This window comes from Echiichthys vipera, assembly GCF_963691815.1.
Source record: "Echiichthys vipera genome assembly, chromosome: 2".
NCBI classification, from domain to species: domain Eukaryota; kingdom Metazoa; phylum Chordata; class Actinopteri; order Perciformes; family Trachinidae; genus Echiichthys; species Echiichthys vipera.
This window is the reverse complement of record NC_139827.1, coordinates 36,951,868-36,966,864: the sequence shown is the minus strand read 5'-3', so window position 1 is coordinate 36,966,864 and position 14,997 is coordinate 36,951,868. Positions and strand designations below refer to the sequence as shown.

At 43.9% G+C, this 14,997-nt stretch overlaps 1 protein-coding gene across 1 annotated transcript in view; it reads right to left on the bottom strand.

Annotated features, from left to right (window-relative positions):
• LOC310962982 (glycine receptor subunit beta-like) overlaps nucleotides 1-14,997 on the bottom strand; it is a gene marked incomplete at its 3' end in the record, with an annotated part of 302,029 nt that overhangs the window by 213,490 nt on the left and 73,542 nt on the right. The window contains exons 2-3 of the mRNA XM_083935608.1: nucleotides 6,043-6,166; nucleotides 4,361-4,467 (exon numbers count right to left, since the gene is read on the bottom strand). Coding sequence (XP_083791734.1) covers nucleotides 4,361-4,467; nucleotides 6,043-6,166 — 231 coding nt within the window. The remainder of the gene's footprint in view (nucleotides 1-4,360; nucleotides 4,468-6,042; nucleotides 6,167-14,997) is intronic.

Here is a 14,997-nt window from a genome sequence, read left to right as displayed (position 1 = left end):
GTTGTAAAGGTGAGGGCACCTTTGACTAAAAGGTTCACCAGAACCGATGTGGGAGCCAGAAATTCAGGAAACAAACCCTGTGGAGTTGTTACCCGATTGTTCATGAGTTGTTCTCTGGTGAAAGAGAGCCGTGAACCCAAACAAAAAAACGTGTTTACAAACAAAACAAGACAAAACAAAGCGCACCAACAAATCGAGGCAGCCATTCGCGGCGCCAGCTTGGATTGATTCATTAATATATCTTACAGCAACATACTTTCAACCTGTCCTGCCCTGACTAAGAAGCCTGTTACTTGGGAAAGCTATATGGAGAGATGGAGGTGGGCTTTTAATCTGTCTGTGGTGTCTGGCGGGGTCTGTGCAGACTCAGACACAGGTAAGCGATGGTATTGGGGACTCACGATGGCTGATGTGGTAAATGGTATGGAATGAAGACTCAGGTTGAAATCATGAACTTGCTTTGAAATATCATCAATCCTCCTGTTTGTTTTGAAGCTTTTTTCCTATTGCTCCAGCAAAGTTTTGTAGAAATACTTTTGTTGGTCCAACAATTCATGTACTTGAGCCATGGTGGCATATTCCTCTGCGGTGTTGTTTGAAGTTTCCTGCAATTGGTTCTTTTACTCCTCTTTCAAACCATCTGTCCTCTCTGACCAGGATGTGGACATTGTTGTCCCTGGACATTGTTGTCATCACAGGAGTGGGCTTTCTCCTTGAGATGTAAGTGGGGAGAGAAAAACAGTAGCAGCGCTGAGCAAAGACCACAACATCACAATCCTTCCAACTGACAAGGGTAGATGCACAGTTGTTCTCAATTCAACTGACCACCAGGCAAAGATTTCTGCACTACTCAGTGACTCTAACACTTACAAAACTCTGAAACGAGACCCTACTAGGTGTTACAAAAAGAAGGTTATAGAGTGTCTACAGCAAACTACAAAAAGAAGGGGGGCACTGACAAATCACAATATCATAGGCTCTATCCCCAAGACTCAATCCCCTGCTTATATGGACTCCCAAAAATCCATAGAGAAGGAGCCCCGCTCAGGCCCATTGTCAGCAGCATAAATTTGGTCACCGACAACATTGCCAAGCACACAGCCAATATCCTGGCACCACTGGTGGGCAACACCCCTCACCACATCCAAAACTCCATAGACTTTCTGAACAAATTCTGAAACTTAAAAATGGATCCAGATGAAACCATGGTATCCTACGACGTGACATCCTTTTTCGCCTGTATTCCAACCATGGAGGCTCTGGCCACAGTAAGACAGTGGCTCACACAGGACAATTCCTTACACAACTGAAATAATCTCAAACTAGACCACATTTGCCAACTTCTGGATTTGTGCCTGAACAACACATATTTCCAGTTTAATGGAAATTTTTACAGAAAAAAACACGGCTGTGCCATGGGTTCACCAGTATCCAGTATTGTGGCAAATCTTTACATGAAGGAAGTAGAGGACAAGGCTTTGAACTCCTTCAAAGGAATATCACCAAACTCGAATCCAAAACTTTTACCGAGCATATCAACTCAGTGGACAGTAACATCAAGGTCACCAGAGAAGAAGTCAAGGACCAGAGTTTTCCATTCTTAGACTGTGACGTCCATATGGAGAATGACAGGAGCCTCCACATAGGGGTATACAGAAAACCCACTCACACAGATCAATATCTACTCTTTGACTCCCACCCCCGCTTGGAACACAAGCTTGGAGTTATCAGAACCCTGCAACACAGAGCTGATAACGTACCCACCAGCTCACAGGCCCAAGGGGAAGAATGCAAACACCTGAGTGGCGCCCTAAAAACTTGTGGTTACCCCAGCTGGACTTTTGTGAAAACAGCAGCTGCTTCCAGAAAGAAAACCAATGGGGTTGAAAAAGAAAAGGAAAACAAGAAAAACAACATAGCATACTGTATGTGGCTGGGGTATCAGAGAAACTCAGGAGGATCTTTAACAAACACTGCATCCCTGTGTATTTCAAACCCAGTAGCACACTCAGACAGAGACTACTACATCCCAAGGACAGAACACCACACACCCTCAAAAGCAATCTGGTTTATGCTTTCTAATGCAACGAGGAATGCAAGGATCTCTACATTGGCGAAACAAAATAACCACTGCATAAACGCACGGCCCAACACAGGAGAGCTAACTCCCCAGGCCTGGACTCTGCTGTCCACTTACATCTCAAGGTGAAAGCCCACTCCATTGATGACAACAATTTCCACATCCTGGACAGAGAGGACAGATGGTTTGAAAGAGGAGTAAAAGAAGCTGTCAATGTAAAAGTAGAGAAACCATCGCTAAACAGAGGAGATCTGAGACACCACTCATCTCCAATTTACAAAGCTGCCCTTTCATCCCTTCCCAGGAGATTCAACAATCTAACCTCAAAGAACAACTGTTCAGAAATGGCCTCCTGTGACTCCAACGGCTCCAACGACTCCAATAGAGCACTAACGAAGTTGAAACCAACTTCCCACCAACGACTGTCACTTCACGACAGTCGTTGGCACTTGGAGCACAAAGGGTTCCAGTGACATCATCAGCCGTGTTAAAGATTAAATACCTGGTTCTCCACTTCATATAGTTGGATCAGTACCAGCCTTGTCAGATGCGTATATGAACTGATGAAGCCTATGGATGAGAGGTGAGAAGTTTTCCTAGACAAATAACCGAGACCAGTTGCTTTTGACTGAAATTGCTTTGGGGATAACAAGGACCTGGAAAAATGAAAACATTCACAGCCCCAGCCGTAGAGCAGTTCAATCACTGGCTTCTCCAGTGTGCAAGTTGAAGTGTCCTTGGGCAAGACACTGAACCACAAATTACCTTTTTAAGACATTGTACCTTTTCATTTCATAAAGAGAATATTTTCCCTTCTTTTTGTTTGAATTGTGAGTTTTGTTTTGAGTTTAATTTGAAGTGGCATTTCATTGCCACTCTTTGTAAAATTAGCAGGGGTTTCTTCTTTAACTTTGAACACTTTTAAAAATGATGGCCTCATCTTATCAACCTGTTACATCAGGGCCATATTCTGGGCTGATAGCAACAAGAACTTTTAAAGCCATATTGAAGGATAATAGTGACCTGCCATTATCATCATGCATCCTTAGTATGTTAAGTACATGGTATCAATTCATTTTAAATGACTGATCTAATCTCTGGAAAATATATAGAAATCAGTGTGAGGAAAGGGAAAGAACACTGATTAAAAAATCGATCGATTGAAAAATTGAAGGTACTTATTATGCCATCAGCTAACTTGCTAGAACTATGTAAAATAAAAAAAAGTCACAACAAATGGTAATATTTGTCTCGTTCGACGAATACACCACCGAAATATGTTGACGTATGTGACCTAACTGATTGTAAAAGACCAGGGGGCAAAGGTTAGCACCGCAGACGAGGCAGGTGGCGGGATTAGCATGGCGGCTATTGCTAACCTCTGGGAAGAGCGCCGTACAACCCTTTCCTCCGAGTTGTCGACACTGGAGGCCTCCTGTGCCACGCTAGCAGAGACATTACTACACAACGTGCCCTGGCCTTTATCACCCTGCTCGACAGACGTAACATTCTCCTTAAATGGAAACATGTTTCCCCACCGACTTACAACAGTTGGACATGTGAAATTTTACAAAGTCTAAGGTTAGAGAAGTTAAGGTTTTCACTGAAAGCATTCCACAAAACTTGGGACCCACTGCCGGCTCTTATTAGTAATAGTCTCACTGTTATTACTGATGATGCTGAGGGCACTTCCTAGTGAAGGAGACCCCCCCCCCCCCACACACACACACATACCTTATTTAATTACTTACTTTGTTTTTTATTCTTCATCTTAAATTTTAATTTTCATCTTAAGGCAGATGCACTGACGTATTATACAACTGTTTAGGTTGTTCAACTCTATTTCTTCCTTTCTGTCTGTCTGCAAAACTCAGTAAAAGAATTTGTGGGGAAAAAAAATTGCCCTCTAATTTTAAACTGTGTATTGAGAAAAGGTATAATATAATTCTTAAAGGATTTGGTTGTAGCTTCCAAAGAAATTCAAAACAATTTTCTTGCTAATTATTACCTACTTACCAGGAAATGGCAGACCAGAGAAAAAAGCTTTTGTACTTACTGTCAATTAACTTTGTATTACCTTTTTCGAAATGTATTAAAGAAATGACCATAAATCTTTAACATGCTTATTGAGAAAAAAAACAATATAATTACTTAATAATCTTAGGATATGTTTTTTAAACATTTTGGGGTAAATATTGGTGTAACGTACTGACAAGGAAATTCATTATGAATCAAAACCAAAAATGTTTGTCATCACTTTTTTAAAATTTGTGGCATTACCTTGAAAGTTAGGCCTTATTCTTGGGTCATAGCTGACCATCAGACGGTTCAAGATGTTGGATGTGGAGTTAGGCGGAACCTGGGCCAAATCTTCTTGAGACAATTGGCTGATAAATGGAAATGGAAATAATTAACATTAAACAACATCATAACATTTTCCTCCCACAAATGCTACATACGTGTGGAATAACTGCAGACAATGAAAAGTAATGAGTATAATTAAGGATAAAGTGTATTTAATGAATGTTTTCAGTGTCCTATCTTTTGCTGAGTTTAACCCCAAAGGACAAATAGCAAAGCCATATAATGATAATTTCCAGATAGTATGACAAAGTGCTGTAAATCATTACCAAATTGTTTAATCTGGTTTCTTTCATTGCCCGTCTGTACTCATCTGGACTGCTCAAATGTGCCACTGTAACTGAACCCCCCAGGTAAAGCGAAAAAGAAACATCTGTAGCACTGTAGTCTTATATGTAGGTAGTTAGCTCTCTGTCACCATCAGCTATCCAGGCTGACTGAGACAGGCTTTAGCTGTGATCATGAGTATAACTGTGGGGAGGATACAGCATTGGCCATTGTGGTGGCCAATGCTCTGCTGTGGTCTGCTGTGGTTAGGATCACAGCACATTAGTTTATAATGGTCTTACACTGTCTGTGATGTTATTATCTAGTATTTATTAAATACTAGTCAAGTACCTTAAAGGTTGAATATGTAGAATCTTTATTAAAAGCTATACTTAATAATAATAATAATAATACACCCACGGGGCGTTTTGAGGGGTACAGAATGAAAGTATTGCTCTTCCATAAAAAACATATTAAGTTTGATTGATATTTAAACATTTTTTTTACTGCTTTGACAATGAATTTCTGTCACGTTATGTTTACATTGTAGCAGCCAATAGCGTTGGGCATTGCGGGTTGCCAGGGTTGTCTATTGTTCGTAAGTTGTTCAACTCTGTATTTGTCAGTTTACCCATCTCTATATTTATTCTCACCACACCACTGCCTGACAGCAATCTTTGTGCAAACCTTGCATCTGCCTTCAGCCTCACTGTCACTGCTGTGGAAGCTGCTGCTCTGCTCACGCCCATCAGGCTACAGAAACAATGAATCATTCTGAGTCAAGAGCTAGCTAGCTAATGTATTACACACCACTCAAAGAAAGACTTCCAGTTGAAGACTAGCTAATGTTAAATACTGTTGTAAAATTAAATGATTAGTCCAAATTAGTCACAACCCTGTATGACATGGTGCCACTTGACATGGCACAGGCTGATTGCTTGACACACTCAGCAAAGAACCTGGCAACCAGACTGCTGGAATTCTTTTTTGTTGTTGTGCACTTAAAACACTAGATGGCGGTGTTCTGCTCATTCTCTTTATTGAAACTTAAAATGTACTAGGACAGCACTTAAAAGTAGATATACTTGGTCATTCCCCCACTTGGATTAACAGAGGCCTCAGTTCTGTTATGTCTAAAGTCTATTACAGCAGTTACCCTCATCTCTATTACGTTACAAGGAGATCAAATGGTATGTACTTGCATGTCTGACATAATATCTGGATAATGCGGATGGTTGGGGAACCGCATGGTGACAAACTAAAAGGATAATGTTGATACTAATTGTAATGTATTGAGAAAGAATGAATTTGGAGAATATAGTGTATTTACTTACGATGGACAGACGACTTGTTTGCCTTTCTTTCCCTTGGATTTTCCTTCTTTGCCTGTGGTTATTGGGCAACAACAAAGCATCAGCAGCAGCAAGATCACCGGCCTCAATCCGGCAGCCATGGTGCCTAAAACAGAGTTAATTATTGGCCTTAACACATGTTAGATGCAAAACATAATTCATCAATAACCTTAACGATGTTGCAGACTTAGTAACCTTTGATGTGAGATTTGATACATTTTAAGATTTAATTTTACATTTTTGCAACAAATCTTGTTACTTTCTGAGCAGACCTCTTTTGCCAATATTTCTCAGTGAATGTGTTCTCATGTGGCTCCAAAGTGATTGTGTTCAGTGAGTGGAGGAGAGCAGCAGCATGTTCAGTCAACCAGTCATCAACCAAAGAGAAACATTAATGTTAATCTCATGTGAATGATCGATGAATGTGCAAACCTAATGACCAATCACTAATACCCATTGTTTGTAAAGGGGTCTCATTTTTTGTTATAGCTGAATATAAAATGTATTTTTTATTGTATTGAATTTATATCAATTAATTAATTTTTCTCTCAAAATTCTACAGAGATGTGTTAAAAACAACAATTTGTGTGTTTATGTGTGTTGGGACCACATCCCAGTAAAAACTTCTGAAACTTAAACTGGACTTGTTGGGAATGAAACCAACAGTCATTTTGTGCAAGTTTTAGCCTCTCTTAAATTTAAGTCCAAACAACAAGCTATTTGAATATCAGTCTTCCAGTCGTCTGAGTTGACATCCCCACATCTTCTTAACAAGCAGCTCTCATTTTATCCATCTTTCTTCTTTTCTTAGCCCCCTCTGCAAATAGGAACAATAACTCTCTTTGCCCTCATCATCACTTCAAGAGCAGCATAACGGCTTTACTGCACCTCCAGCAGGAGCTGCAGAAAGCTCTCACTTCCTGATGGCCAAGTGGAAATAGCCATCCTGAAACACTCCTTCAGCAGTCGATCACAACAACCCAACAAACGTTATTGCTGTATTGAGAATGAGCAGACACGTGACAATTTAAGAGGAGTCTGAGCCAGTCCGCCATGTTGGAAGGCCACGCTACTGGTTGCCAGGGCAACACTGCACCAGAGGATGCTACAGTATGGTGTTTGACTGAAAACTTGAAGCACAGAGAGACGGAATCACTGTGTTTAAACTGAGATATGATGAGACTATTGTGAAGAGATGGAGAGGAATAAGGCAAAAGAAAAGGGTCCTCACAGGGACAAACTTACATTGAATTTCAAGCAGCTTACAAAACCACAAGGGAGGTATATGAAAAAATACAGTGTTAGATAACTAATAAACTCTTAGCTAAATAATATATATTAAAATAAGCAATAAACAGTAAACAATAAACTCTTACTCAAATATATATGAGTTAGATGTAAGAATACAGGTAAAATAAAATGAAATTAGATAAGTTAAATGAAGAGGAAATGTATAAGATGAAATATGTATGACTGTTTATGTCTGTATATGACAGAAATGAGCAGTAAGATAAATGATTGCACTTAAGTGGTGGATAAAGTTATTGCACACAAAAAGAAGATAAGTGTATGTATTTATGTAAGAGTAGATTATTAATTGCACAGTGAGTGACTCCCACTCCTTCCCTTCTGTCCTCTTTATTTCCTCCTCCCCCTGAGTGAGGGGGACAAAGGAGTTATTGAGTCTGTTGGTCCTACACTTGGGCAGGAGCAGCAGCACACCACAGTGTAAAAAGGGACACTGGTGACCACAGACTGTTAAAACATCCACAGCAGTTTGCTGCCGATGTTGAAGGACCGCAGTCTCCTCAGGAAGTACAACCTGCTTTGTGTCTTCCTGTACAGGTTGCTGGTGTGTGTTGTCCAGTCCAGTTTATTGTCCAGCCTCAGCCCAAGTCCACAGCCTCCACCTCAGCTCCCTGTAGCAGGACTGGTCACGGTCTTGGTCTGGACCTCCCTAAATCAATGACCAGCTCCTTCGTCTTGCAGGTGTTGAGCTGTAGGTGGTTAGTGTGGCACCAGAGAGCAATGTCCCCCATCAGTCTCCGATACTCTGTCACCCCTGATACATTCCACGATGGCTGTGTCATCGGCGTACCTCTGTATGTGACACAGCTCCGAGTTGTAGCAGAAGGTGTAAAGGGCGAAGAGAAGAGGGGCCAGCACTGTGCCCTGAGTGGCTCCAGTGCTGCTGACCACAGTGTTAGGTGTGGCATCCTTCAGCCTATCCTACTGTGGCCTGTCAGTGAGGTAGTCTCTGACCCAGTCCACCAGACTCCCATCCTGTTCAGTTTGTCCTGAAGTATAGGGAGCTGGATGGTAATAAGGCACTGGAGAAGTCCAAGAAGAGAATGCTCGCTTATCCAGATGGGAGTGGACTCGGTGCAGCATGTAGAGGATGGCATCCTCCACACCAACATCTGGCTGGTATGCAAACTGCAGGCGGTCCTGGGCGTGTTGTACCTGGGGTCTGAGGAGGCTGAGGAAGAGCCGCTCCAACGTCTTCATCAGGTTTGACGTGAGTGCCACCGGTCGGAAGTCATTCAGCTCACTGGGTCTGTTGTTCTTGGGAACCAGAACGCTGCAGGATTTCTTCCAGATAAGACTCTCCCTAGTTGCAGGCTGAGGTTAAAGATCCATTTTAGTGGTTCCCCCAGTTCTGCAGCGCAGGTCTTCAGTAGTCTCGGGGCGCACTCACACTGTCCTTCCACACCGCCCCCAGGGTTTTAGGGTACTTGTCCCCCCCTCCCTCTCCCCCCGCTGGCCAGCCCGTTTGTACTCACACTGCCTGGGCCTCGCGCAAATGCTTGTTGCCTGTCCATACGTCATCACGCCGTAACACGTCACACGCATTGATGACGTCATCGCGATGCGTCGCTTTGTTTACAAATCTTTCCATAGACCTCGGAGGTTTTGTGCGTCTTGTCTTGCGACTGTTTTTGAATATTTTCATCCGACCAAATCTGCAGTAAACACTCCACCTCCGCATCACACCAACGTGGACCTTCGTCGCCATTGTTGTTGTTGTTAAATGTCCGCGCATGGTCCGTCTTTTTTTTTTTCTATGTCCGAACAGGCGCACATAAATGACGTGAGAGCGGCCGTAGGCGTCGTGCTCCTACACATGCGCACGCTCGTGCTCGTACTTATGTGCAAACGCGCTCTACAAAAGCCCACCTCTCTCAAACGGGCTGTGGATGGCCAGCTGGCCGCAGCTAGGTGCGGAGCGGTTACACTCACACTGGTCAAACGCACTAGGCTTTACCCGCAAAACCTGTTTTGGCCCGGTGCGGAAGGACAGTGTGAGTGCCCCCTTAGACACACTTTATCTGGGCCGGCTGCTTTCTTGGACCGGAGCCTCCTCAGCTGTCCTCTGACCTGGTCTGTGGTGATGTGAGGCGGGGATTGTGTTGAGGTGGAGGAGGAGGAGGATGTTGTGGTGTCAGGGGGGAGGTGTGTAGAGGTAAGAAGGACAGATGGCTGCAGTGAGGGTGGGGTTGGGGGGGATAAGGGCTGGTTAAACCTGTTGAAGAAGTCATTCCGCTCGTTCACCCTCTCCATTGTAGCTCTGGTCTTTGTGTTGTGACCTGTGATGGTCCGCACACCTTCCCAGACCTCATGTTGTTCTCCCTCAGCTTCTGCTCTGTGTTCCCCGCTGTGTTGCCCTTCATGGCTTCCCTGTCCCTGCTCCTGAAGGCAGCCTTCTTTTTGTTGAGGAAGGCCTTAACTTCCTGTGTTACCCCCAACTTGTTATTAGGGTAACAGCGGACAGTGGTAGACCACGTCTGCGCAGAAGTTGAGGTACTCCATCAGACAATGTGTCATCCCCTCTGTGTCTTCACCGTGCTGGTTGATCAGCACATCCCAGACTGTGGTGTTGTAACAGTCTCTCAGGGCACTTTCCATCACAGGGGACCACCTCCTGATGGTGCGAGTTGTCACCAGCTGTTTTGGAACAGGGGGGCAACAGTAGCTGTAGGTGAACCAGGTTGTGATCAGTCTTCTCCAGTGGGGGGACGGGAGTTGATCTGAATGCATCCCTTACATTAGCATAAATGAGCTCAATTGTCCTGTTGTTTCTGGTGGGACAGTCTACAACCTGGTGAAAAACAGCCAAGGTAGAATTCAAAGTTGCATGATTAAAATCCCCAGAGAGGATCATAAATGCCTCAGGGTGCTGTGTCTGCAGCCTTGCAGTGACTGAGCGGATCTTGTCACAGGCAGTGGTTAACAAAGATGGTGATCAGGTGACTGAACTCCCTCGGCAGATAATATGGCCGCAGGCTAACAGCTAGCAGCTCAAGCCCCGACAACATGAGAATTCCTTTACGGAGATATATCCTGGGTTACACCAGCGGTTGTTCACATACATGATGAGTCCCCCACCTTCGCTTTTTCCGCTCACGTCTGTGTCTCTGGTGGCTCTCACGTAAAGAGGAACAAGCTGCTTCGTAAAGAGGAACAAGCTGCTCTCACGGTAGATCCGCTCGTTGTTCAGCGCAGACAGCTCATCGATCTTTTTTGGCGGTGAGTTCACATTCCCCATGTTTACGGAGGGAATTACGATTCTCCGCTCGCTTGGCCTTTAGCTTTGCCCCGGCCTTGCAGCCCCTGGGTCTCCTCCTCAGCATATCCCCGCTCAAGAAAAATGGCTCTTTGTTGCATTTTAAAGTTAGAAATATCCATAGGATATATATAAAACACACAATCTTTTCACAAGAAGAGTAAAACAGTAGAAAGAAAGAGGTCAAAATGGGGTAAAAGAGCTAAAAACCGGAGAGCTACTGAAGAGGCAGCCGTCTCCTACAGCGTCAGCGCAACAATATCACTACTAGTTGTCGATCAACACTGAATTTTAGGCTACTTACCCTTATAAGTTGACTACTGACATTGAACAGTTTTTTGGTGTATACTGTAACTGTTAATAGAGAAATCCGGAAGGTCGCAAACAGCAGACATTGCTAATACTGATAAGTTTGGGGCCGTAAGGTGATGTATGTAATTGCCGAAAAAGATCAGGGGATGATTTTACACCGGAATTACACTTTAAAACAGTATTTTTTTTATAGGACAGTATTTTCCGGAATGTTTGAATAAAGATGAATTTTGGCAATATTTTACTAATTGTGCGCACATTTGCAAATCTATAAAACCAAAAAATCTATTTGTTTTTCAATTTTGACAACATATAAGTGTCCAACTGCCTTAAGCCTTATCTAATCAGAGTTCAAACTAGAAAACTAACCCACAGAAAATGATTGTTCTACTCTGTTTTTTTCAAGGGAATGTCTAGGTGTTTCCTAAAATACCAGTTGAAGACTCCAAAACGGACACTTTTGGCACATGGCACATGGAGGATTGAGGCAAGCGGGACAAAATTTATCTGGCGAGAGTCAGGATACTTTCCATCTGGGATCGCTTCATAGCAAAGTGATTTCAGGAGTCTGGGTCTTATCAAAAATTCTTGCATATGATTTGATAAACCACTTGTTCGTCATCTTTATTGAGATCCTACTTCAACCACTCACATCGAAACCAGCCGGTGACGCTGATGAGAGTGTTGGGCGAAAACATCGTTTTCACCAACAAAAACCTTCAGAGCCGCTCTCTGGTGTTCTTTTAAAGAGGAAATATTCGCTAGATTGGACAACACAGATGTAATAGCAGCATCAATGTTGACACCTGCTTCCTCGATGCGAGCCGCCATTGTTGTCTGAAACAGTCGCTTCTCCGCTATGTTACATCTATAAAACCCCGCCCGGCGGTCCTGATTGGCCTTCTCATTGTTTGCGGACCCTGAAATCCCTCTGCAATAGAGCAATCCCAGATGGTTTAGTGGCGCTAGGTGGAGTCAAGACGGAAGCAAGGTGGAACAAAAGGGGGGGGGGGGGGTGTTGAGCTTCTTTACAGCCTGGTGGTTGAAGCTGTTTGCCAGTCTGGTAGTACTGGCTTGGAGGCTCCTGTGCCTTCTCCCAGATGGCAAGAGGCTGAAGAGGTTGTGTGAGGGTTGGCTTGGGTCACCCACAATGCTGGTCGCAATGGAGTGAGGCGGGTTCCATAAATGTCCAGGAGTGAGGGGAGCGGGACACCAATGGTGGTCCCCCGGTAGAAGGAGCACACGCTATTAACACCTATTTTTGCATTAGATTAATGCAAAATCATGTGGAAATGTGTTTTAAGAATTATTTTTTTCATTGGATGTTGTCAGCACATGTTCTGTGTATCTGGGATGCAATTACTGACAACCTACCCAACCCACTGATGATTGGAGGAAAAAAAACATTTTTTCACAGTTTATGATAAAAAAATAAAGAATATATACACTAAAATGGCCTTAACTTTTTTTTTCACAATATTTCCAGCATTATTGGTTCTTAGGGTCAAAGTTAACAGAAAAAACACAAATAAAAAGTATGGCAGACCATGTCAGGTTCAACCCATTTTTGAGACTTTGGCTCCCCGGCTAGACAGTGTCTGCGAGGCCATAGGCTGTTCTAATGTCTCATTAGATATAAAAGAGTTTGCATGCGCGGATGCTGCATGCTGCCTGTTACTACTCCAGCCTTTGAGTTAGCTTTTTTTTTTTTTTTTTTTCTTAACTTTTATTCTCTTTGTTTGTTCTGTAGCCCAGATGTTGAACTGCTGGCCATTGGACTCCATCCACTTTGTGAGTTGCATCACAGACTACAGCTATATTTGTGTGGACTGCAATGTCCGAGCTCGGACTGTAACCTGATATGCCAGGGGTGGGCAATTCTGGTCCAACACACCTGATTCTAATGATTTGCTCATTATCAAGCAGCTGATGCATGTCACAGTTTGATCATTGTTAGACTCAGGTGTGTTAGGGCAGAGAGAAACCTAAAACATGCAGGACAGTGGCCCTCCAGGACCAGAATTGCCCACCCCTGTGCTATGCCAATAATAAACCTTGGATCACCAAGGACATTAACACCATCCTGAATAAAAAGAGGAGAGAGTTCGAGGTGGAAACTGTGATGAGGTGAGAAGAGTGCAGGGGGTATGCAAACTTAAAAATAGGGAGGCAAAAGACAAGTATAGGAGAAATCTGGAGAAAAAACTCCAGCAAAACAACATGAGGGATGTGTGGAGTGGCATGAAAACCATCACCGTGTTCCGGAAGACTGGTAGCACAGGGTTGGAGGACTGTGGAGACCAGGCCAATGAACTGAATCTATTTTTCAAAAGGTTTGATACTGCATCCCATACCCCACATGACTGCTGCTGGCTGCCCTCCAACTACTGCCACTTTATCTCTCCCTACTCCTCCTCCTCCTTACAGACCCCTTGACTGCCCCTCACCACCTCATTTCACACCTACCTATTTCACTCCCTTCCCCCCATCTAAACATCATGTCAACAACCTGATGACCTCAGCCCTCCCCCAATGGTCACCTCTACTGTGTCCTTCACACCTGACCTGGTGAGAAGACAGCTGACAAGATTCCACTCTGGCAAAGCTGCAGGCCCCGGTGGTGTTTATGCCAGGGTGCTTAAAGCCTGTGCCCCAAGCTGTGTGGAGTACTGAGTCATGTCTTCTGCCTAAACCTGCAGCTCCAGAGAGTCCCTGTGCTGTGGAAGATGTCCTGCCTCATGCCTGTGCCGAAGATGGCATGTCCCAGTGGCCCTCTGGACTACAGACCGGTGGCCCTGCATCCCACATCATGAAGACAATGGAGAGACTCATCCTGGAGCAGCTAAGGCCTATGGTCAGGCCCTTCAGTGGTCCACTACAGTTCGCTTACCAGCCCCAAGTGGGAGTTGAGGACTGCACCACCTACCTGCTGAACGGAGTCTACAGTCATCTGGACAAGCCTGCGAGCACTGTGAGAGTCATGTTCTTTGACTTCTCCAATGCATTCAACACCATCCGCCCGGCTCTACTGGGTGAGAAGATGGCTGCGATGCAGGTGGAGGCCCCCATCGTATCCTGGATTGTGGATTACCTAATGGGCAGACCCCAGTATGTACGCCTCCAGAACTGTGTGTCTGACAGGGTGGTCAGCAACACCAGGGCGCCACAGGGGACTGTCCTCTCTCCCTTCCTCTTCACCCTCTTCACCTCAGACTTCAACTATTGCAGGGAGTCCTGCCACCTCCAGAAGTTTCCTGAAGACTCAGCAATAGTAGGCTGCATTGGAAAGGGGGTTTAAAATGAATACAGGACTGTTGGAGTGTAGGAGTTGGAGTGAGCGGAATCACCTGCAGTTCAATGTGACTCTGAGGAGGGTAAAAACACCTGTGACGCCTGTCTCCATCCAGGGGGTCCCTGTGGACACTGTAGAGGAGTATAAGTACCTGAGGGTGTACTTTAATAATAAGCTGAACTGGTCTAGGACAGTGATGTCGTGGGGGAGGAGCTGGACACCCCTTCTCACACCCTCTCTACGGCACACTGGTCCAGCAGAAGACTTCTCACACCCATTTTTACAGCACTTTTTTACGGTACTTTGCAAATTATTACAGTACTTTTGGATATATTACTATTGTAAATTTGATATTTTATATATATATATATATATATACTATTGTAAATTTGATATTTTATATATATATATATATATATATATATATACTATTGTAAATTTGATATTTTATATACATATATATATATAAAATATCAAATTTACAATAGTAATATATCCAAAAGTACTGTAATAATTTGCAAAGTACCGTAAAAAAGTGCTGTAAAAATGGGTGTGAGAAGTCTTCTGCCTCAGTGTGCCGTAGAGAGGGTGTGAGAAGGGGTGTCCAGCTCCTCCCCCACGACATCACTGTCCTAGACAAGTTCAGCTTATTATTAAAGTACACCCCCAGGTACTTATACTCCTCTACAGTGTCCACATGGACCCCCTGGATGGAGACAGGCGTCACAGGTGTTTTTACCCTCCTCAGAGTAACAATGAGCTGCAGGTG